We start from the raw sequence: 25,062 nt of genomic DNA, 5'->3' as shown, positions 1-25,062 counted from the left end.
CTCTTTTGGTGAAGCCTTTGGATGAGCATAGGTGTTTGATTTTTAGGAGCTCCCAGTTATCTAGTTTTTCTTCTGCATTGTTAGTAACATTTTGTATGCGGTTTACGCCATGTATTAGGGCTCCTAGCATTGTCCCTATTTTTTCTTCCATGATCTTTATCATTTTAGATTTTATATTTATGTCTTTGATGCACTTTTAGTTTTTGTGCATGGTATGAGGTATGGGTCTTGTTTCATTTTTTTGCAGATGGATATCCAGTTATGCCAGCACCATTTGTTAAAGAGATTATCTTTTCTCCACTTAACTGACTGGGTGCTTTTATCAATATCAGCTGCTCATGTGTGGATGGATTTATGTCTAGATTCTCAATTCTGTTCCATTGGTCTATGTACCTCTTGTACCAATACCGGGCTGTTTTGACTATCGTGGCGGTAGAATATGTTCTAAAATCAGGTAGTGTGAGGCTCTTCTTTTTCAGTAATGCTTTATTTCATTTTTGATTTTTTTTTTCCCTTATAGTCACAAGTCCTTTATCAGAACTCAGATTCTTCTTTTCCTGGCATTCCATGCCTGCTAGCTATGAATCGGACTCAAAACCATGGTCAGTTTGGGTTTTTTTTTTTTTTTTTTTTGAAAACCAGAAAGTTTTGACAGAAGCCCAATTTCTTTGTTTTATGGTTTGTGCTTGGTGCCCTCTGAACCTTTACTCATCCCACAGTTGTAAAGATACTTTTACTTTCTTCTGGCAGCTTTACTGTTTAAGCACTTGTGTCTAGATCTATGATCCACGTCTTTCCATTCAAATCTTCACTTGTTCTTGTTGTTAGGTGTTGTCGAGTCAGTTCCAACTCATAGCAACCATTCGTACCACAGAATGAAACACCGCCTGGTCCCGTGCCATCCTCATTATCGCCGCTGTGCTTGAGCCCCTCGTTGTAGCCAGTGTCGGTCCATCTTTTCACAGAGCTTCCTCTTTCACTGACCCTCTGCTTTACCGAGCACGATGTCCGTCCCCAGGGATGGCCCCTCTGATAATACGCTCAAAATACTTGCAGTCCTCACTGCTAAAGAGCATTCTCATCGCTTGTTCTTTCGTTCTGAACACTTTCCTTATCTCACTGAATTGCCTGGACAACTTTGTTGAAAATAAATTGACCGTATACTTGTGGGTCTATTTCTGGATTCTATTCTGTTCTATTGATCTAGTTCAGGGGTTGGACAACTTTTTCCGTAAAGAGCCAGATTCTGGGATTTGTCATACGGTTTCTGCTGCAACTACTCAATTGTCATGGTGGTGAACAAAGCAGCCTCAGACGGTATGTAAACAGATGGGCGTGGCAATGTCTCCATAAACTTTATTCACTAATAAAGATGATGGGCTGGATCTGACACGATGTAGGACGTGGTTTGCTGAACCCAAATCAGAACAATTCAACCCATCTGGTTGGAGAAAAGGGGTTTATTTACTATAACCCAAGGGAAACCCTGGTGGAGTAGTTGTTAAGTGCTACAGCTGCTAACCAAAAGGTCAGCAGTTCGAACTGACCAGGTGCTCCTTGGAAACTCTATGGGGTGTTCTACTCCATCCTATACGGTCCCTATGAGTTGAAATCAACTCGACAGCAACAGGTTTGGTTTTTTTTTTTTTTTGAAAGCTAAGAGCTGCTCTAGCTACTTTACTGGTATTAAGTCTATGAAACTGGTGCTATCATTTCCCCCACCTGTCAGAAAAAGCCAAGGCAAAGAGAAGTTAACCTGCCCACAGTCACAGCATTACGAGTGGTTGAGCTGGGATCTAAACGGAAGCCTGGCGAGCCCCCTGCAACGGTCCAGGAAAGCCCAATTCCACGTCCAGGCTTGCAGCAAGGCAGTGCAGGGGGACATGGTGACTAATTGGCCACAGGGGATAAGAAGAACCAGTGGGACACTTTTTTATTCACATAGGTGGAAGGGCAATGAAGAGTAAGCAGCTGTGAAGTAGTATCAAATTCAAATTGTCATGGAAACCTGAGAAGTTCTACCAGGAAAGTGCTATGTGGAAGGTTGGGAGCCAAAAGTTACAGGTTGCGGAGGCCCCACACAGGAAGATAACAAGCTCAAGGACCAGATAGGAGCCAGTGGCAGGCAGTTCCTTGCCAACCAAAGGTCCCAAGCACCAGTACAGCCAGTGTAGAGCGGGACAAGCCATTGTGATGGCAGTGACGCATTTCAAGTTGCTCCAGTCTTCCCTGCACAGGGAGTGGGTGCACGTCAGCTCTGCCAGGACGCTGTGATCTGCCCGAAACCAGCAGTGGATCTCTCACTATAGTCCCACACCCATTTGCTTATTAAAGCCCAAGCAAGGTATAAGAGAAAAGGGTACGAGAAACAAAAATCAGGCTTTATTTTTGTTGATGTTACTTTTAATACAGGTATCGTAGACATCCGTTAGTCTCGCAATTCAGCATAGCCAATACACAGAAATTAAAGCAGAAATTAACTAAGTGTCCTTGCTCCTGGCCCATGGGCTGCCACCCTCCAACCCTCAAGGACTTTCTACCCTTGCTCATGGAGTATTCCTGCCATATAAGAAAGCAAAACAAAATACAACCCCAAAGAAATACCCCCAATGCCCATTCACCAGCAGCAGGTTGGATGAAATAAGACATTGTTACCTTGGGTGCAACGAAGAAGCCAACCAAATCAAAGCAGAGGCAGCAGTTGGGACCCACTGCAGCCTCGCCTTGGCCTCGGCCTGCAAAGCTCTCCACCGGCCGAGACAGGTGCATTATCCAACGGCAGTCCCGTGGTCCCGGCCACACAGCCAGGCGTCCTGAGACAACTGACGCTGGCTCTCCGGAGGAGCCAGGTCCAGGTGAGAACACAAGAGAACAGTCTCTTCGGAGAGGAGCACAGGGCAGCAAGAGGGTTCCTGAGGAGGCGTGCAAATGTCAAGTGAGCCACCCCTGCCATCTGTCCCAGGGGCTACCGCTGAGTCCACTGTCCTCGGAGTGCTAGGGTGGCCTGGGAAACCTCACGGAAGGGTTTCCACACCATTTAAAATGGAAAAAGGAAATAAGAAATAAGGCATTAGACGTTTGATTTCTTTATTTCCGTACGCAATGTAATGCTCAGGCACGCTGCTTGGGGCGCTATTTCTAAAAAAATCGTTGGCCATTTTTCAGAATATCCTTTTGGTTTTAAATACTGGTCAGGAAAAACAAATGATGTAAAAATACGTGAATAATTTTCTATTACAGAAATGAAAAACTGATTTGCATCTAAAAGTGCAAGAGGTGAAGTCATTTAACCCTTTCACCGGACGATATGGCAATATACAGTATATTGCTTCAGCTGTTTGAGAAGGCTATGATGTATTTTTATATTGACATAGAAAATTATAAATTACATTGAATTAGTATCCATAATCACTATATATACACAAACCAGCTCTAAAAAAAAATACACTGGTTTCGAGTTTATGAGTGGGGACCTCAGGCGGCACGCACGGAAAGCAATGGGCCCCCGGAGGTGCCAGGTCCTGGCTCCGCCTCAGCCCACCAGCCGGCTGTGAGCAGCAGGCCCGGCTCCGCCGACGCGCTGACAGAATCTCGGTCTGCTAGACGTGCAGACTGCTCTGAAATGTTCGTTGGTGATGCTTGGTAACAAGGGAAATTGTGGTGAATGGGTTAAAAAGGCAGATGAACTACCAAAACAAAAAACAAAACAAAACAAAAAAAACCCAAACCACAAGCCATAAACACTCCAAATAATCTAGTGTTTCACCTGTAGGAATTATCATTTCAAGCAAACAAGACCTTAACAGAACATATGGCTTTACAAGAACATCAATTTTTCAACTAAGTTGTAGCAATAAATACTTCATCTCTACCAAAAGACTTACATTTTTGATCCGTTTTAAACAATACAGAAAACAGTTACCAAATGAAAGCTGGTTATAAAAAGAACACCAAAGATTTCGTATTCAAAAATCACTTTTGTGAGTTAGAACCACCAAATTAACACTCAGAGGGCATTTGACTCCTACAGCTCCTTGTCGTCCTGGAGGAAAGATGAATTCAGAATTCTGTACAAGGTGAAAAATGTATGAAAACTGCCTAATCCTTTGGTCACACTAATAACTGTCAAATAGTTATGTTTCAGACACAATAGATCTGTGCGTTGACTTTTATAAACCTGTCCTTACAGCCGTTGTAACTACAGCATCACTACTATCCTTACATGGACGGCGAGATCTTATTTCACAGGCCACCCATTATTTAGAACAATACAATATAAACATACGCAAAAATTCTTGGTATTTGTCAATGTGCAATCTTTGTACACGTCTGAGTTTCTCTGTACAATGTCTTAGAATCTAGAGTAGAAAGGTTGCTGGTCCTGATCCTTGCAGAGTGAGTGCAGCAGTGACTGGCTGGGCGGGCTCCGAGGAAGCCCCCGGAAGCCCCGGGGTGCTGGCGGTCTGCGGTCCTCAGTCAGCAGCAGCAGTCACTCATCATACAGGGCCATTGACCGACGTGTCACCTGGCACGCTCAGCTGGTCAGTCCTGAGGGCGAGACACAGATGGGTGAGGCACCTGACGAAGGAGTGCAGGAGAGGAGATGGGCTGCACTTTGCTCCCTGACGGCTGAGCGCACTTGTTCTAATACTGTTTACCCAATGCCCAGCACAAGACCTGGCACTTACCCAAATCCAAACCAAACCCAGCGCTGCCGAGTCAATTCCGACTCATAGCGACCCCACAGGACAGAGCAGAACTGCCCCACAGAGTTTCCAAGGAGCGCCTGGTGGGTTCGAACTGCCAACCCTTTGGTTAGACTTAACCACTACGCCACCAGGGTTTCCACCTGGCACTTAGCAGGCACTTAAAGGAATCTTTGTACCTTTAACCTCCAACACAACACATCAGGAAACTGCCCTGATCTTTGCCGTGACAACAGTCTAATGTCACCTTCTCAGAGAGGCCTTTTCCCAGCCCCTCTCTAAAACGGGGCTCCTGTCACTGTTCTGTCACTCTGCTTTACTTAGTCTCATAAATGAGTTAATCTCGAACTCCACAAAACCCAACTGAGTCACACCTAAGGCTCCCCAGTGGCCACTGGGCACTCAGCCCAGACTGCAGCAGAGCAGGGTCCTGATGGAAACCCCCACCACCACCTCCTGAAAGCAGACTAGGCCAGCGGTTCTGAAACCGTTGCTTCCAGAGTTTTCAGGAGCCGTGTGCTCACCCTGCCTCAACAGAGCCTTTCTCCGCTGCGTATGTTGAAATCCACATAAAATTTCACTTGAAAAATAGGATTCTGCTACTGGAAAAGGGGGGAAAAAAGGAAATGAAAGAACAAGTTGTGAACACGGCAATTTGTTGAAATGAAGATCAACGACCGAGAAAACCAAGGTGTGCACGTTAATAAATGTATTTCCACAAAGCAAATGTCAAGGTTAACATGGGGTGGGGGGCACCACGTAAGCACAGTGATGACAGAATGTACAAGGCTTTGCCTTCCTGCAAAAATTCCAACCGGAACATAACTGAAATATTCCTTAAGGCTTGTCATGGATTGAACTATGTCCCCCCAAAATATGTGTCAACTTGGTTAGGCCATGATTCCCAGTATTGTGTGGTTGTCCTCCATTTTTTGATTGTAATTTTATATTAAACAGGATTAGGGTGGGATTGTAACACCACCCTTACTTAGATCGCCTCCCTGATCCAAGGTAAAGGGAGTTTCCCTGGGGTGTGGCCTGCACCACCTTTTATCTCTCAAGACATAAAAGGAAAGGGAAGCAGCAGAGTGCCTCATACTACTGAGAAAGCAGTGCCCGGAGCAAAGCACGTCCTTTGGACGTGGGGTCCCTGCTCCTAGTCCGAGGGAAGACCGAGGAGAAGGCCAACAGAGAGAGAGAGCCTTCCCTAAGACAAGGCTTTATCAAATTTATAAAGCGGCTGGCCTTGGAGAAGGATGCCCCAGCTGGGAAGCCACACACACTTCTGAACTAGCATTTAAGATTTACACAGAGAACGCCTTTGAGGAGACCACGGGAGTTCTGACCTGACACCTGCTAACTGTAACAGGAACAAAGGTGTCAGCTCCACACAAGATGCCCTCTCCTTACATCCGATGATGTCTCAATATACCAGAGACACGAGAACAGAAAGTTCTGGAGCCAGCTCACAGCCTGCCTTCACCACGTTTATAAACTGATCCTACGAAATTTCTGAACCTCTCTCAGTTCAGTTTCTAGCCCGTAAAAAGGGGGACGACACCTCCTGGCCCAGCTGAGTTTTACAGGTATACATGTATGCACAGGGCCTGGCACTAAGTACACGCTTGACAAACGTGGTGAGAAGTAAGTGACGGCAAACAGCACACCCATCTGCCACAGAACCACTCTGCTGACGGTCACAGGTGCCATGTGGCAGGACTGAACACCGAGAATCCCAAGTGATACCTTTAACCTCCGAAGCAGCACATCAGGAAACTGCCCTGATCCTTGCCATGACAACAGTCTAATGTCACCTCAGAGAGGCCTTTCCCCAGACCCTCTCTAAAACGGGGCTCTCGCCACTGTTCTGTCACCCAGCTTTACTTACGTCTTCGTTTGCACGCCTTCCTAGGCGGCCCTCTCTTAGCTGTGTGCCTGTAACTCCTTCATTGCCCTGCCTGGAACAGGGGCTGCCACGCTCACACACGTGCTGGGTGGAGGACAGATGGACCCAGGGACACGCGAGGGCCTCAGTGTCTCCCTCAGCCGTCTCAGCCTGGGATTTGAAAGGCAAGCTCTCCCAACCAGACATTTACTAGCCAGGGAAAAGAACAGGCAAAGACAATCCTTCTGCACTCTGGAGAGCGAAGGAGATGGCCCCAGGGTCTCCTGCGTCACTTACGTCAGAGAGAATGAAGAACGAACTCCTGAAGCAGCTTTTCCAAACTGACACAGAGGTGGATGACCCTGCCTACTAGGCCTCCCCCAAGTATAAAGAAAACCCACAGGCAGAAATTCGGAGGATGACATAATTAATTGGGAATCAGAATTACAAATACTTCTCAAAAGCCCACACACTGAAAACCCTGGACGTGGCCCAACCCTTAGAGTAACCGGGGGTGGGATTCCACAACGCTGAGCATCACCGCCTTCCTCCTGGGGCTACAGCCACTGCCTCAAATAGTTCCTATAATTTGTGAACATGCAGGATTTTTTAATCATAAAAATAAATTCCTTCTGGCTATAATGCCCACAAGAGAAATGAAAATGAGGTTTGCTGAACTCTGAAGATGCAGGTCTGCTGACCAGTGGAGAGAGAGCGCCCTCTGCTGTCCCCACTGTTGCATTACCCATAAAATACCTGGAGGTGTTGAGCTGGGAGGGGGAGGTGCCCCTCTGAAACGGCTTTAGAGGTCACCTAATCCTTAGGGACTGGATGTGATTCACCAGAAAGGTCAAATTGGGGAAGTGCTGACAAAGTTCCCTCTGGTCAAGGACAGGGCATCGCCTGCTGGCATGTGCTCTGGGGCCACACAAGGACACCCTCACTTGAGGAGCTCACTCCCCAAGGCCCAGCACCCACCTCGGCCTCAGTCTAAGCACAAGGTGACAAAGAAAACATCACATCCAAATCACATGGCTTTGGTGGTGGGATTTGAACCCTTAAACACACAAGATATTTTGAAAAAAACACCACCGAAACAGGGAGGGGCTCTTTTAAGAGTTGAAAACATTTAGCTACAGTTCCAAAGGGTCCCTGGGGATGCTGTCCTCTCATGGTGTCACAGGCCAGTGGAGAGAGGGGCCGCAGCAGTAGGCTCTCGGGGCGTCAAGAGCCACGTGTGGTGGCTGGGTGGCTTGGCAGGGCGGACTGGCTGCCAAGGCCCAGGGAACTCCCACCCTGGACGTAGCCCAATATCATTCTCCACTCAGAGCCTCACAGAAAAGGGGGCCTGCCACCCCAGTAATGTTTCTCAGAGAGCCAGGGGTGCTACTGGCTCTCTACTCCAAGTCATCCGAGACCAGTCAGCTTCGCCCCGGAGTTAAGGAGCTAAAGCTGCGTTTCTAGCTCCCGGCTGGCTCAGTCACCTTGATCCCCAGAGGACAGGGAGGACAGGGAACCGCCCGCCGTGGTGGCCCACCTCCACCCCCCCTCCCCAACTCCCCTCCAAGTGCCAGGAGTCTCAGCAGGCAAGGCCAGGGGCTCCGCAGGGCCTGGGGAAGCGGGCAGTTACCTCTGCTCTGGGCTACTGCTGGGGAGCTGGGCGGCCATGGACCTCGCCTCCGCCACCTCGGGGCTCTCCTCCACCACGTATTTACAAGCAGCATCTTGAGAGGTAGGCAGTTTTCCGTCCTCGCTGCAGTAGAGAGGGCGACACGGAGCGTTACAGGTGCTGGCACGGCGCCCTGCGGGACGCGGTCGCATGCAAATGGTGAGGAGTCATGGCTGCCATGGAGTCAGAGCCCTCGGGCGGAGCATGCTCAGGGAGAAGCACAGGGACAAAGACAGTGGCCAGGCAATCACAGAGGAGGGGACCGCGTGGCGGGAGCCCGAGGGATGGCGTGATGCAGCGGGTGTCGGAGGAGAAGGGCCCGGTTACCGCACATACCGGTAGCACTTCAATACTCTGAAGCCAAGTGTGCGAAACAGAAAAAGAAATGGACAAAAGTTTCAGAATACTCCCGTGAGTGAGGGACTGGGGACATATGTCCACCACTGCACGTTAGCAAAGCCGCAGGCGCGGGAGGTGGCAAACGAACCTGTTTGAAGGAACGAGTCTTTAGTTAAAGCGTTCTGCTTTCAGGGCCGAGCCCACTGTGGAACAGCTGGCCAGAGCCCACATCTGCTGGCTGGCCAGCAGCCCCGTCAGGTGAGGAGCGTGCCTGTCATCTGAGGCAGGATCTAACGCCTTCGCAAGCGGCTCTCAAATAATGCGTGAGAAGCACAAAGGTCACGACGGGGAGAAGCACAGAGAGCCCCCAGGACAGATAAACTGATGAGAGGGATGAGCGGGCCTGGGGAGACGGAAGGACGAGGCTCCTTGTCCTCCTCGGACCGTTCTCGGGGCAGAAAGGAAAGGGGCAGAGGCTGTCCTCAGCTGCCTTGGCTGGAACAGACCTGGCCTACCCTGGCTGGGACCGTCGTCCTTACAGAACACCACGGCCCCAGGTGCTGCAGAGGTTCCCTTTGGGAAGCCTGGATCTATCCTGGACTGGCTTATACAAAGCCTAATTTTAGGATGATTCCTGGCACAGCTTCCAGATGGTTCCAGGTAATTCGTAAGCAGAAAGTGAATTAAAGTTTAACGGCTTGCTGACCACCTGAATTGCCTGGTTCGTTACTTCTTTTTAACCTCACTCACCCTTATGCCATTCACCACTCCTCCCAGCGAGGCAATGGTTCTGCTGGGGCTCTGACTTACGACTTTCAACCTGCAGGACGTGCAGCCATCCGTCCGTGTGTGGAGTCACTCGCTAGCGCTGCGGCGCACACCCCGTTTTCCTGACCCCTCTATCTCAGCTAAGCGTGTAAGCTCCACCAAGCTGCTGCAGTGAGGACGGTGAGTCCGCTCCTCCAGACTGTGACTCGGTACTCCGCGCGATGCACCTCCTGCTTTCCACCTGGTTTCAGGCAGAGCTGGACACCCAGGCTGGCCCCAGCTCCACGCCTCTGTGACAGCACCTCTGTAACGGACATCGCTGTCCGCACCCCCTGACGGTACTGTGTGGGCATGTCTCAGAGCTCCACACCAGGAGCAGATGTGGGTCACCTTCCCACCTACAAAGCACGCCCACTCACCTCTCCAGGTACCTGACCCAGTCTGCGCTCCCCACGAGCCGGTGACAGGGTTCCGAAAGCCCCCAGGCTGCCACCACTCAGCAGCATCCACCTTACGTCTGCTGCTGTCTAGAAGAGGCGTGCCGTGGTCGCTGTGCGATCAGGGGCGAGTTCTGAGCACCTCCACAGGGGCTCTCACGGGGCTTCCTGTCTGCACGCTGCCTACTGCTGTCTCCTGCCTATTTTCTCCTGTGGGTTTTCTATCTTTTCCTTACTGGTTTACAGGAATTCCGTGAATGTTAAGTATCAGTCAGTCTCTTGATTTAGATCCTATAAATCATTTCTCTTTACCTGCCTCTTCGTTTTGTCCAGAAGGCTTCATCAACCAGAAAGTCCCAACATGGATGCAATCAAATTCAATTCTTTGCATACTGTTTATGCTTTTGAAAGTTGCTTTAAAAAGTTCTTTTCTGCCCTTAGGTCAGAAAGATAGTTCCATGTTTTCCTCTCTTAACCACGTGATGGTTGTGTGTCAATTTGGCTGGGCCATGATTCTCAGTGGTTTGGCAGTTATGTAGTCATTTAATGATGTAATCTCCTCCATGATGAGATCTGCTATGAACAGCCAATCAGTTGAAAGGGCATTCCCTTGGGGGTGTGGACTACACCTGATATACATGGACTTTCTGGCAAAGTTTGCTGGTTTTTTGCCGTGCTCTGCATCCTGCATTCGCCTTGTCATCATCTGATCTCCGGTTCTTGGGACCTGAGCCAACAGCCTGCCGTCTTACCTGCTGATCTTGGATTCATCCGCCTCTGCAGCCTGTGAGCCAGCGGCCTGCCATCTGATCTACTGACCTTGGGTTCATCAGCCCCTGCAGCTATGTGAGTCAGGAGAAGCCTCCATCCTGACGCCTGAACCAAGGACTTGGGACTGTGCAGCCTCTACAACCTCAAGAGCCATTTCCTGGGGATAAATTCCCCCCCCACCCCCCCCAAAAATATACACACATATACGTTTCACTGGTTTTGCTTATCTAAGGAACCCAGCCTAAGACAACAACCACGAGACTCTGACCACGTCACCCCACCCAGTGCCTGGCTTTGTCATGTGGAGAGTGGGGTGCTAATCACAGTACTGTACATGAAGCGTCTGGAGAGCAGTGCCTGGCACACAAAGAGTACCGTGTGTGTCTGCTCCGTTCTTGCACATGAAGTCTGAACCCATCTGGGGTCACTCAGCATGGGGATCAGGCAGGATCTTGTTTCACTCTTCCTTGTGGTGAGCTGGCCTCCCCAACACTGCCCACTGAACCGTCCTTCCTGTCCCGCATCGCTGAGCCTCTGGCCCACCGCTCCGGCTGCCGATCCGTCCCTGGGCTCCAGTCACACTGATCAGCACTGTGACGTGGCAGAGGACTGGCTACCTGGCCCTTATTTACTCTTCTTTACAGTTTCCTAAGCAGCGTGGGAACCTTTATTATTCCACATAATTTCAGAGTATGCTTTAAGGACCCAGCTGAAATTCTGACTGAGATTGCATTAAATTTATGATTACATTTTGTGCACATATGCTCAAACACAAAACGAGAATACACTTCATTTTTCCCTTTCCTGTGGTGTTTCTTTTGACATCAATGTGATCGTGGCCTCATAAACCGAGCTGGGAAGTCTTCCTTCTGCTCATCAAGAGTCTGTATGAGGACTGACCAACCCTGAAGCAGTACTGAAGCTGCATCTCAGAAGTTTCTTTATTACTCTCTAAGTTTTAAGTTTGTAGTTTCCATTTATGACCCCCTTTTGACCCATGAGTTCGCAAGTGAGGTTGTTTACTTCTCAATATAAGTTCTTTTGTTTTCTTAAAGCTGTCATTTTGCTAATCACATCTAACGACTTCGTTACATCTGGAGAAAATGACCTGTATGAGACGAACTTTGAGATGGAACCTTTGGTTCTGATGGCCCATGTGCTCGTCAATTCTCACAAGTCTGTCAGTTTTTTACTTTCATATATGCCGAATCCACCAGGCTCTTTTATTCTATTTCTGAGGAAACTACAGTCCTCTGAATACAAAAAGAGAGAGAGAAAACAGAGAGAGAGAGACAGACAGAGACATCGAGCACCCAAACTCTCCATCTCTTCATCACAATCTACCTTTGAGAAGCTCAGCGAGGACGTCAGAAGACGAGGGGCTGATGTCTGAGCCCGCACTGGAAGCAGATTACACACGGTCCCATCTGTGCCTTCTCCCCACCATCCTCCCAACAACCTGCAGCGGTAAGGGTCTTGCCCCTGGTTACCTTTTGAAGACCGCGGTTTCTGTCTTGGCATCTACAGTGAGGCTGAGCGTTTCCTTCATGCCGCCATTCATTACTGTCTCAGTTACCTTGTCTGCGCTCTCAGCATCCTCCTCCCCGTCAGAGCTGGCCTCCATGGCCACACTGCCTGGCACTGAAAAGAAAACACAGCTAACGGTCACACACGCAGAGCCAGGTGGGAGCCGCCGCCCCTCCTTTCTGCAGGCCCATCCACTCACATTACACCTCTGGCTCGAGGGGAGGAAAATGCGAGCTGGTCTGCCTGCTGCTGGCGGGCCAGATTCTTGGTGGGCAAAGACTTCTGAAAAATGTCCACTAGAGAGAAGTTCAGTTCCTGACTTTCCTTCAGCAAAGAGCTAGGTACGCCGCCCCCCACCCCCCCGCCAAGCCTTTCCAGCTCAGAGTCTACCTGTACTCAACTTCTCCTGGCACACGCTCTTGCCCCTCATTTTCCTGGGCACAGGAGGCAGTTCATACATACTCTAGCCTCTACCCACTTGAACCCTCAGGGTCTTGGCTGTGGCTTGCCCACTATACCATTCTAATCCACTCTTTTCCTTTCAGTTATCCCCATTCAGGTCCTTTTTTTTTTTTTAAAGTTACTTTCCTGGGGCTTCCTTGTAGATTATTTCTTTGTCCCGTAACAGGGGCCACGTGGGCCCACTGATTATGACCTTGTGCCCTGAGGTCAGACTACCTGGACTCAAATCCCAGTTTTACCACTTCTGAGCTATGTAAGCCTTCGGCAAGGTGCCTAATCTGCACCTTAGTTGTTTTATCCATGAATGGGGACAAGTGAGCCTACCTTCTACAACTATTGAGGGATACGAGGAAGTAATCTACATAAAACCTTTAAAAGAATGACAAGAAAACAAACCAAGTGCTAGTTCCTGGCTTTATTCCTCCCTGCCCCCTGCTCCTCACGCTGTTTACTGTGCCCTCGTTTCTGTCTAAGGGCTCACTTCTCCATTCCCTCCATGAGGTTCTTGCCCTCCACATCCTCAGTTCCCCATCACACCTCTGCCTGACATTCCCTCCCCACATAGCCCTGTTCAGATTGAAAACAGTTCTGTGAGCACATGTGAACATTCTGAGTAACAAGACAACCCACGGGACCTTTACGCAGACACCCTTGACCGTTCATCTGTTTCTGAAGGCGAGGAGAACACAGTTAATAACCCCATAGCCTGAAACATGCCCGGATATATATACACACACACACCCACACACACACACTCAAGCAAAGTCGACTCCAAGGGACAAAAGAACTGGCTGCAGACTGGGCGTGAAGGCCCAGGTCTAGTTCTGGTCTTAGCCACCCTGGGTGACGCAGGCTGAGGCAGTCTTCCTTTTGGGTATCAGTTTCCCTATCCGCACACTGGTACCTGAGACCCCTGCTCCTTAGAAAGTCAGCATGCTGTGGTTCTGGAATGACACACCCTGTTTCCTCTCATCAGTGACCCTGTGGACAGGAACCCCACCCACCTCCCTTGCCTGGTCCTTTCAATCCCTGAGCCTGAGAGTTAGGCCTGGTTTATGAACCTGCCATGCAGACAAAAACAGTTTTTCAGATCTAGAAAATGAAGCATAAAGCTCAGGCTTGAGAAATGCCACAACCCAACAACCCCGCAGTCCAGGCTCCCAGGGCCCCTGGGCATGCACCTTCTGCTTGTGCTGGGAGGGCAGCCGCACTAGTGGTCAATGGGTCCAGGGGCTCAGCGCTGGTCTCCATCTCCACGGGAGAATTACTCCTTAAAGAGTCTTTTGTACTGTTAGGAAAAAAGCAAATTCAGACATTAGCAGTGGGAAAAGTCCTTGGTTGTCATCAATCACACAAAACCTTTGAAAATATTTTCAGGCTCCATTAGGGAGATATGGGCATCTGCTGACAAGCAGTTGGATAACAGACGCCAACGACAAATTGGTCCAAGAGCAAGTGGCTATTTGAAGCAGGTTCGCATGGGGTGGGTACACATTCTGCTAAAAAGAAACCCAGAGACTTGTCAGAGATTTCTGGACAGGTTCAGAATGCCTCTTATCACCACCAGGAACGCCAGCTCCCAGGGCTCGGACAGCAGAGGTGGACATGAGACAATTTCAACTGCATCTATCACATCAATTATCTTCACAAAAATTCTTATCATGTTGACCTAAGCCGCCTGGAGGGCCTGCCGTTCTTTACTGAGGCTAGCTGTTGGCATTGTGCAAACACATAAGAAACACCGGATAACTGAATGGTGGCGCATGTGAGTGTGTTTAACTATAGTTTCTCTTTTACCCCCCACCCTATGTTTGCAACATCCTTCGGCAAACCCAGGGAACCCTGTATAAGGGGAAAAGGAAGGCAGGCTGCTCCAGCGACACTGGTGGGCAACCACAGGCTCTTACCTTCCAGTTACAAAAAGACAGAAAACAGGGATTGGAAACCTGAAGCTCCTGTAGCGGGGCAGGGTGGGTGAAATGACTCACTGTATTTTAGAGACACCTTCCCAAGTCTCACTTTTACCTCTGAGTAACAGCTGAATGTTAGGGAGACTGCAGAGAGGCAGGGGTGTTCACCTGCTGTCTGCTTTATCTGAGATGGTCACTGTCACCTGCTGTCTGCTCTATCTGAGATGGTCACTGTCACCTGCTGTCTGCTCTATCTGAGACGGTAACTGTCACCTGCTGTCTGCTCTATCTGAGATGGTCACTGTCACCTGCTGTCTGCTCTATCTGAGATGGTCACTGTCACCTGCTGTCTGCTCTATCTGAGATGGTCACTGTCACCTGCTGTCTGCTCTATCTGAGATGGTCACTGTCACCTGCTGTCTGCTCTATCTGAGATGGTCACTGTCACCTGCTGTCTGCTCTATCTGAGATGGTCACTGTCACCTGCTGTCTGCTTTATCTGAGATGGTCACTGTCACCTGCTGTCTGCTCTATCTGAGATGGTCACTGTCACCTGCTGTCTGCTCTATCTGAGATGGTCACTGTCACCTGCTGTCTGCTTTATCTGAGATGGTCACTGTCACCTGCTGTCTGCTCTATCTGAGATGGTCACTGTCACCTGCTGTCTGCTCTATCTGAGATGGTCACTGTCACCTGCTGTCTGCTCTATCTGAGATGGTTACTGTCACCTGCTGTCTGCTCTATCTGAGATGGTCACTGTCACCTGCTGTCTGCTCTATCTGAGATGGTCACTGTCACCTGCTGTCTGCTCTATCTGAGATGGTCACTGTCACCTGCTGTCTGCTCTATCTGAGATGGTCACTGTCACCTGCTGTCTGCTCTATCTGAGATGGTCACTGTCACCTGCTGTCTGCTCTATCTGAGATGGTCACTGTCACCTGCTGTCTGCTCTATCTGAGATGGTCACTGTCACCTGCTGTCTGCTCTATCTGAGATGGTCACTGTCACCTGCTGTCTGCTCTATCTGAGATGGTCACTGTCACCTGCTGTCTGCTCTATCTGAGATGGTCACTGTCACCTGCTGTCTGCTTTATCTGAGATGGTCACTGTCACCTGCTGTCTGCTCTATCTGAGATGGTCACTGTCACCTGCTGTCTGCTCTATCTGAGATGGTCACTGTCACCTGCTGTCTGCTTTATCTGAGATGGTCACTGTCACCTGCTGTCTGCTCTATCTGAGATGGTTACTGTCACCTGCTGTCTGCTCTATCTGAGATGGTCACTGTCACCTGCTGTCTGCTCTATCTGAGATGGTCACTGTCACCTGCTGTCTGCTTTATCTGAGATGGTCACTGTCACCTGCTGTCTGCTCTATCTGAGATGGTTACTGTCACCTGCTGTCTGCTCTATCTGAGATGGTCACTGTCACCTGCTGTCTGCTCTATCTGAGATGGTTACTGTCACCTGCTGTCTGCTCTATCTGAGATGGTCACTGTCACCTGCTGTCTGCTCTATCTGAGATGGTTACTGTCACCTGCTGTCTGCTCTATCTGAGATGGTCACTGTCACCTGCTGTCTGCTCTATCTGAGATGGTCACTGTCACCTGCTGTCTGCTTTATCTGAGATGGTCACTGTCACCTGCTGTCTGCTCTATCTGAGATGGTCACTGTCACCTGCTGTCTGCTCTATCTGAGATGGTTACTGTCACCTGCTGTCTGCTCTATCTGAGATGGTCACTGTCACCTGCTGTCTGCTCTATCTGAGATGGTTACTGTCACCTGCTGTCTGCTCTATCTGAGATGGTCACTGTCACCTGCTGTCTGCTCTATCTGAGATGGTCACTGTCACCTGCTGTCTGCTCTATCTGAGATGGTCACTGTCACCTGCTGTCTGCTCTATCTGAGATGGTCACTGTCACCTGCTGTCTGCTCTATCTGAGATGGTTACTGTCACCTGCTGTCTGCTCTATCTGAGATGGTCACTGTCACCTGCTGTCTGCTCTATCTGAGATGGTCACTGTCACCTGCTGTCTGCTTTATCTGAGATGGTCACTGTCACCTGCTGTCTGCTCTATCTGAGATGGTCACTGTCACCTGCTGTCTGCTCTATCTGAGATGGTCACTGTCACCTGCTGTCTGCTCTATCTGAGATGGTCACTGTCACCTGCTGTCTGCTCTGAGATGGTCACTGTCACCTGCTGTCTGCTCTATCTGAGATGGTCACTGTCACCTGCTGTCTGCTCTATCTGAGATGGTCACTGTCACCTGCTGTCTGCTCTATCTGAGATGGTCACTGTCACCTGCTGTCTGCTCTGAGATGGTAACTGTCACCTGCTGTCTGCTCTATCTGAGATGGTCACTGTCACCTGCTGTCTGCTCTATCTGAGATGGTCACTGTCACCTGCTGTCTGCTCTATCTGAGATGGTCACTGTCACCTGCTGTCTGCTCTATCTGAGATGGTCACTGTCACCTGCTGTCTGCTCTATCTGAGATGGTCACTGTCACCTGCTGTCTGCTCTATCTGAGATGGTCACTGTCACCTGCTGTCTGCTCTATCTGAGATGGTCACTGTCACCTGCTGTCTGCTTTATCTGAGATGGTCACTGTCACCTGCTGTCTGCTCTATCTGAGATGGTCACTGTCACCTGCTGTCTGCTCTATCTGAGATGGTCACTGTCACCTGCTGTCTGCTTTATCTGAGATGGTCACTGTCACCTGCTGTCTGCTCTATCTGAGATGGTCACTGTCACCTGCTGTCTGCTCTATCTGAGATGGTCACTGTCACCTGCTGTCTGCTCTATCTGAGATGGTTACTGTCACCTGCTGTCTGCTCTATCTGAGATGGTCACTGTCACCTGCTGTCTGCTCTATCTGAGATGGTCACTGTCACCTGCTGTCTGCTCTATCTGAGATGGTCACTGTCACCTGCTGTCTGCTCTATCTGAGATGGTCACTGTCACCTGCTGTCTGCTCTATCTGAGATGGTCACTGTCACCTGCTGTCTGCTCTATCTGAGATGGTCACTGTCACCTGCTGTCTGCTCTATCTGAGATGGTCACTGTCACCTGCTGTCTGCTCTATCTGAGATGGTCACTGTCACCTGCTGTCTGCTCTATCTGAGATGGTCACTGTCACCTGCTGTCTGCTCTATCTGAGATGGTCACTGTCACCTGCTGTCTGCTTTATCTGAGATGGTCACTGTCACCTGCTGTCTGCTCTATCTGAGATGGTCACTGTCACCTGCTGTCTGCTCTATCTGAGATGGTCACTGTCACCTGCTGTCTGCTTTATCTGAGATGGTCACTGTCACCTGCTGTCTGCTCTATCTGAGATGGTTACTGTCACCTGCTGTCTGCTCTATCTGAGATGGTCACTGTCACCTGCTGTCTGCTCTATCTGAGATGGTCACTGTCACCTGCTGTCTGCTTTATCTGAGATGGTCACTGTCACCTGCTGTCTGCTCTATCTGAGATGGTTACTGTCACCTGCTGTCTGCTCTATCTGAGATGGTCACTGTCACCTGCTGTCTGCTCTATCTGAGATGGTTACTGTCACCTGCTGTCTGCTCTATCTGAGATGGTCACTGTCACCTGCTGTCTGCTCTATCTGAGATGGTTACTGTCACCTGCTGTCTGCTCTATCTGAGATGGTCACTGTCACCTGCTGTCTGCTCTATCTGAGATGGTCACTGTCACCTGCTGTCTGCTTTATCTGAGATGGTCACTGTCACCTGCTGTCTGCTCTATCTGAGATGGTCACTGTCACCTGCTGTCTGCTCTATCTGAGATGGTTACTGTCACCTGCTGTCTGCTCTATCTGAGATGGTCACTGTCACCTGCTGTCTGCTCTATCTGAGATGGTTACTGTCACCTGCTGTCTGCTCTATCTGAGATGGTCACTGTCACCTGCTGTCTGCTCTATCTGAGATGGTCACTGTCACCTGCTGTCTGCTCTATCTGAGATGGTCACTGTCACCTGCTGTCTGCTCTATCTGAGATGGTCACTGTCACCTGCTGTCTGCTCTATCTGAGATGGTTACTGTCACCTGCTGTCTGCTCTATCTGAGATGGTCACTGTCACCTGCTGTCTGCTCTATCTGAGATGGTCACTGTCACCTGCTGTCTGCTTTATCTGAGATGGTCACTGTCACCTGCTGTCTGCTCTATCTGAGATGGTCACTGTCACCTGCTGTCTGCTCTATCTGAGATGGTCACTGTCACCTGCTGTCTGCTCTATCTGAGATGGTCACTGTCACCTGCTGTCTGCTCTGAGATGGTCACTGTCACCTGCTGTCTGCTCTATCTGAGATGGTCACTGTCACCTGCTGTCTGCTCTATCTGAGATGGTCACTGTCACCTGCTGTCTGCTCTATCTGAGATGGTCACTGTCACCTGCTGTCTGCTCTGAGATGGTAACTGTCACCTGCTGTCTGCTCTATCTGAGATGGTCACTGTCACCTGCTGTCTGCTCTATCTGAGATGGTCACTGTCACCTGCTGTCTGCTCTATCTGAGATGGTCACTGTCACCTGCTGTCTGCTCTATCTGAGATGGTCACTGTCACCTGCTGTCTGCTCTATCTGAGATGGTCACTGTCACCTGCTGTCTGCTCTATCTGAGACGGTAACTGTCACCTGCTGTCTGCTCTGAGATGGTCACTGTCACCTGCTGTCTGCTCTATCTGAGATGGTCACTGTCACCTGCTGTCTGCTCTGAGATGGTCACTGTCACCTGCTGTCTGCTCTATCTGAGATGGTCACTGTCACCTGCTGTCTGCTCTATCTGAGATGGTCACTGTCACCTGCTGTCTGCTCTGAGATGGTCACTGTCACCTGCTGTCTGCTCTGAGATGGTCACTGTCACCTGCTGTCTGCTCTATCTGAGATGGTCACTGTCACCTGCTGTCTGCTCTATCTGAGATGGTCACTGTCACCTGCTGTCTGCTCTGAGATGGTCACTGTCACCTGCTGTCTGCTCTATCTGAGATGGTCACTGTCACCTGCTGTCTGCTCTATCTGAGATGGTCACTGTCACCTGCTGTCTGCTCTATCTGAGATGGTCACTGTCACCTGCTGTCTGCTCTATCTGAGATGGTCACTGTCACCTGCTGTCTGCTCTATCTGAGATGGTCACTGTCACCTGCTGTCTGCTCTGAGATGGTCACTGTCACCTGCTGTCTGCTCTATCTGAGATGGTCACTGTCACCTGCTGTCTGCTCTGAGATGGTCACTGTCACCTGCTGTCTGCTCTATCTGAGATGGTCACTGTCACCTGCTGTCTGCTCTATCTGAGATGGTCACTGTCACCTGCTGTCTGCTCTGAGATGGTCACTGTCACCTGCTGTCTGCTCTATCTGAGATGGTCACTGTCACCTGCTGTCTGCTCTATCTGAGATGGTCACTGTCACCTGCTGTCTGCTCTATCTGAGATGGTCACTGTCACCTGCTGTCTGCTCTATCTGAGATGGTCACTGTCACCTGCTGTCTGCTCTATCTGAGATGGTCACTGTCACCTGCTGTCTGCTTTATCTGAGATGGTCACTGTCACCTGCTGGCTGCTTTATCTGAGATGGTCACTGTCACCTGCTGTCTGCTCTATCTGAGATGGTCACTGTCACCTGCTGTCTGCTCTGAGATGGTCACTGTCACCTGCTGTCTGCTCTATCTGAGATGGTCACTGTCACCTGCTGTCTGCTCTATCTGAGATGGTCACTGTCACCTGCTGTCTGCTCTATCTGAGATGGTCACTGTCACCTGCTGTCTGCTCTATCTGAGACGGTCACTGTCACCTGCTGTCTGCTCTATCTGAGATGGTCACTGTCACCTGCTGTCTGCTCTATCTGAGATGGTCACTGTCACCTGCTGTCTGCTCTATCTGAGATGGTCACTGTCACCTGCTGTCTGCTCTGAGATGGTCACTGTCACCTGCTGTCTGCTCTATCTGAGATGGTCACTGTCACCTGCTGTCTGCTCTATCTGAGATGGTCACTGTCACCTGCTGTCTGCTCTATCTGAGATGGTCACTGTCACCTGCTGTCTGCTCTATCTGAGACGGTCACTGTCACCTGCTGTCTGCTCTATCTGAGATGGTCACTGTCACCTGCTGTCTGCTCTATCTGAGATGGTCACTGTCACCTGCTGTCTGCTCTATCTGAGATGGTCACTGTCACCTGCTGTCTGCTCTGAGATGGTCACTGTCACCTGCTGTCTGCTCTGAGATGGTCACTGTCACCTGCTGTCTGCTCTATCTGAGATGGTCACTGTCACCTGCTGTCTGCTCTATCTGAGATGGTCACTGTCACCTGCTGTCTGCTCTGAGATGGTCACTGTCACCTGCTGTCTGCTCTGAGATGGTCACTGTCACCTGCTGTCTGCTCTATCTGAGATGGTTACTGTCACCTGCTGTCTGCTCTGAGATGGTCACTGTCACCTGCTGTCTGCTCTATCTGAGATGGTCACTGTCACCTGCTGTCTGCTCTGAGATGGTCACTGTCACCTGCTGTCTGCTCTATCTGAGATGGTCACTGTCACCTGCTGTCTGCTCTATCTGAGATGGTCACTGTCACCTGCTGTCTGCTCTGAGATGGTCACTGTCACCTGCTGTCTGCTCTATCTGAGATGGTCACTGTCACCTGCTGTCTGCTCTATCTGAGATGGTTACTGTCACCTGCTGTCTGCTTTATCTGAGATGGTCACTGTCACCTGCTGTCTGCTCTATCTGAGATGGTCACTGTCACCTGCTGTCTGCTCTGAGATGGTCACTGTCACCTGCTGTCTGCTCTATCTGAGATGGTCACTGTCACCTGCTGTCTGCTTTATCTGAGATGGTCACTGTCACCTGCTGTCTGCTCTATCTGAGATGGTCACTGTCACCTGCTGTCTGCTCTGAGACGGTAACTGTCACCTGCTGTCTGCTCTATCTGAGATGGTCACTGTCACCTGCTGTCTGCTCTGAGACGGTAACTGTCACCTGCTGTCTGCTCTATCTGAGATGGTCACTGTCACCTGCTGTCTGCTCTGAGACGGTAACTGTCACCTGCTGTCTGCTCTGAGACGGTAACTGTCACCTGCTGTCTGCTCTATCTGAGATGGTCACTGTCACCTGCTGTCTGCTCTATCTGAGATGGTCACTGTCACCTGCTGTCTGCTCTGAGACGGTAACTGTCACCTGCTGTCTGCTCTGAGATGGTCACTGTCACCTGCTGTCTGCTCTGAGATGGTCACTGTCACCTGCTGTCTGCTCTATCTGAGATGGTCACTGTCACCTGCTGTCTGCTCTATCTGAGATGGTCACTGTCACCTGCTGTCTGCTTTATCTGAGATGGTCACTGTCACCTGCTGGCTGCTTTATCTGAGATGGTCACTGTCACCTGCTGTCTGCTCTATCTGAGATGGTCACTGTCACCTGCTGTCTGCTCTATCTGAGATGGTCACTGTCACCTGCTGTCTGCTCTATCTGAGATGGTCACTGTCACCTGCTGTCTGCTCTATCTGAGATGGTCACTGTCACCTGCTGTCTGCTCTATCTGAGATGGTCACTGTCACCTGCTGTCTGCTCTATCTGAGATGGTCACTGTCACCTGCTGTCTGCTCTATCTGAGATGGTCACTGTCACCTGCTGTCTGCTCTATCTGAGACGGTAACTGTCACCTGCTGTCTGCTCTATCTGAGATGGTCACTGTCACCTGCTGTCTGCTCTATCTGAGACGGTAACTGTCACCTGCTGTCTGCTCTATCTGAGATGGTCACTGTCACCTGCTGTCTGCTCTATCTGAGATGGTCACTGTCACCTGCTGTCTGCTCTATCTGAGATGGTCACTGTCACCTGCTGTCTGCTCTATCTGAGATGGTCACTGTCACCTGCTGTCTGCTCTATCTGAGATGGTCACTGTCACCTGCTGTCTGCTCTATCTGAGATGGTCACTGTCACCTGCTGTCTGCTCTATCTGAGATGGTCACTGTCACCTGCTGTCTGCTTTATCTGAGATGGTCACTGTCACCTGCTGGCTGCTTTATCTGAGATGGTCACTGTCACCTGCTGTCTGCTCTATCTGAGATGGTCACTGTCACCTGCTGTCTGCTCTATCTGAGATGGTCACTGTCACCTGCTGTCTGCTCTATCTGAGATGGTCACTGTCACCTGCTGTCTGCTCTATCTGAGATGGTCACTGTCACCTGCTGTCTGCTCTATCTGAGATGGTCACTGTCACCTGCTGTCTGCTCTATCTGAGATGGTCACTGTCACCTGCTGTCTGCTCTGAGATGGTCACTGTCACCTGCTGTCTGCTCTATCTGAGATGGTCACTGTCACCTGCTGTCTGCTCTATCTGAGATGGTCACTGTCACCTGCTGTCTGCTCTATCTGAGACGGTAACTGTCACCTGCTGTCTGCTCTATCTGAGATGGTCACTGTCACCTGCTGTCTGCTCTGAGATGGTCACTGTCACCTGCTGTCTGCTCTGAGACGGTAACTGTCACCTGCTGTCTGCTCTATCTGAGATGGTCACTGTCACCTGCTGTCTGCTCTATCTGAGACGGTAACTGTCACCTGCTGTCTGCTCTATCTGAGATGGTCACTGTCACCTGCTGTCTGCTCTATCTGAGATGGTCACTGTCACCTGCTGTCTGCTCTGAGACGGTAACTGTCACCTGCTGTCTGCTCTATCTGAGATGGTCACTGTCACCTGCTGTCTGCTCTATCTGAGACGGTAACTGTCACCTGCTGTCTGCTCTATCTGAGATGGTTACTGTCACCTGCTGTCTGCTCTGAGATGGTCACTGTCACCTGCTGTCTGCTCTATCTGAGATGGTCACTGTCACCTGCTGTCTGCTCTGAGATGGTCACTGTCACCTGCTGTCTGCTCTATCTGAGATGGTCACTGTCACCTGCTGTCTGCTCTATCTGAGATGGTCACTGTCACCTGCTGTCTGCTCTGAGATGGTCACTGTCACCTGCTGTCTGCTCTATCTGAGATGGTCACTGTCACCTGCTGTCTGCTCTATCTGAGATGGTCACTGTCACCTGCTGTCTGCTCTATCTGAGATGGTCACTGTCACCTGCTGTCTGCTCTATCTGAGATGGTCACTGTCACCTGCTGTCTGCTCTATCTGAGATGGTCACTGTCACCTGCTGTCTGCTCTGAGATGGTCACTGTCACCTGCTGTCTGCTCTGAGATGGTCACTGTCACCTGCTGTCTGCTCTATCTGAGATGGTCACTGTCACCTGCTGTCTGCTCTGAGATGGTCACTGTCACCTGCTGTCTGCTCTATCTGAGATGGTCACTGTCACCTGCTGTCTGCTCTATCTGAGATGGTCACTGTCACCTGCTGTCTGCTCTGAGATGGTCACTGTCACCTGCTGTCTGCTCTGAGATGGTCACTGTCACCTGCTGTCTGCTCTATCTGAGATGGTCACTGTCACCTGCTGTCTGCTCTATCTGAGATGGTCACTGTCACCTGCTGTCTGCTCTGAGATGGTCACTGTCACCTGCTGTCTGCTCTATCTGAGATGGTCACTGTCACCTGCTGTCTGCTCTATCTGAGATGGTCACTGTCACCTGCTGTCTGCTCTGAGATGGTCACTGTCACCTGCTGTCTGCTCTATCTGAGATGGTAACTGTCACCTGCTGTCTGCTCTATCTGAGACGGTCACTGTCACCTGCTGTCTGCTCTATCTGAGATGGTCACTGTCACCTGCTGTCTGCTCTATCTGAGATGGTAACTGTCACCTGCTGTCTGCTCTGAGATGGTCACTGTCACCTGCTGTCTGCTCTATCTGAGATGGTCACTGTCACCTGCTGTCTGCTCTATCTGAGATGGTCACTGTCACCTGCTGTCTGCTCTGAGATGGTCACTGTCACCTGCTGTCTGCTCTGAGATGGTCACTGTCACCTGCTGTCTGCTCTATCTGAGATGGTCACTGTCACCTGCTGTCTGCTCTATCTGAGATGGTCACTGTCACCTGCTGTCTGCTCTGAGATGGTCACTGTCACCTGCTGTCTGCTCTATCTGAGATGGTCACTGTCACCTGCTGTCTGCTCTATCTGAGATGGTCACTGTCACCTGCTGTCTGCTCTATCTGAGATGGTCACTGTCACCTGCTGTCTGCTCTATCTGAGATGGTCACTGTCACCTGCTGTCTGCTCTATCTGAGATGGTTACTGTCACCTGCTGTCTGCTCTATCTGAGATGGTCACTGTCACCTGCTGTCTGCTCTGAGATGGTCACTGTCACCTGCTGTCTGCTCTGAGATGGTCACTGTCACCTGCTGTCTGCTCTATCTGAGATGGTCACTGTCACCTGCTGTCTGCTCTATCTGAGACGGTAACTGTCACCTGCTGTCTGCTCTATCTGAGATGGTCACTGTCACCTGCTGTCTGCTCTATCTGAGATGGTCACTGTCACCTGCTGTCTGCTCTATCTGAGATGGTCACTGTCACCTGCTGTCTGCTCTATCTGAGATGGTCACTGTCACCTGCTGTCTGCTCTATCTGAGATGGTCACTGTCACCTGCTGTCTGCTCTATCTGAGATGGTCACTGTCACCTGCTGTCTGCTCTGAGATGGTCACTGTCACCTGCTGTCTGCTCTA

At 50.3% G+C, this 25,062-nt stretch overlaps 1 protein-coding gene and 1 long non-coding RNA gene across 2 annotated transcripts in view; both read right to left on the bottom strand.

The window, feature by feature from the left end:
- Positions 1 to 247: 247 nt before the first annotated feature.
- PPP6R3 (protein phosphatase 6 regulatory subunit 3) overlaps positions 248 to 25,062 on the bottom strand; it is a 175,982-nt gene continuing 151,167 nt past the window's right edge. The window contains exons 22-25 of the mRNA XM_049892684.1: positions 13,746 to 13,852; positions 12,066 to 12,216; positions 8,222 to 8,344; positions 248 to 4,548 (exon numbers count right to left, since the gene is read on the bottom strand). Coding sequence (XP_049748641.1) covers positions 4,497 to 4,548; positions 8,222 to 8,344; positions 12,066 to 12,216; positions 13,746 to 13,852 — 433 coding nt within the window. The 3' untranslated portion in view covers positions 248 to 4,496. The remainder of the gene's footprint in view (positions 4,549 to 8,221; positions 8,345 to 12,065; positions 12,217 to 13,745; positions 13,853 to 25,062) is intronic.
- LOC126081152 (uncharacterized) lies at positions 24,106 to 24,880 on the bottom strand. The gene is made up of 3 exons (XR_007518292.1): positions 24,807 to 24,880; positions 24,166 to 24,200; positions 24,106 to 24,130 (listed from the first exon to the last, which is right to left on the bottom strand). It is a non-coding gene; the product is annotated as an uncharacterized LOC126081152 (long non-coding RNA).

Source organism: Elephas maximus, chromosome 7 (genome assembly GCF_024166365.1).
Source record: "Elephas maximus indicus isolate mEleMax1 chromosome 7, mEleMax1 primary haplotype, whole genome shotgun sequence".
NCBI lineage: Eukaryota > Metazoa > Chordata > Mammalia > Proboscidea > Elephantidae > Elephas > Elephas maximus.
This window is presented reverse-complemented; position numbering and strand designations above follow the sequence as displayed.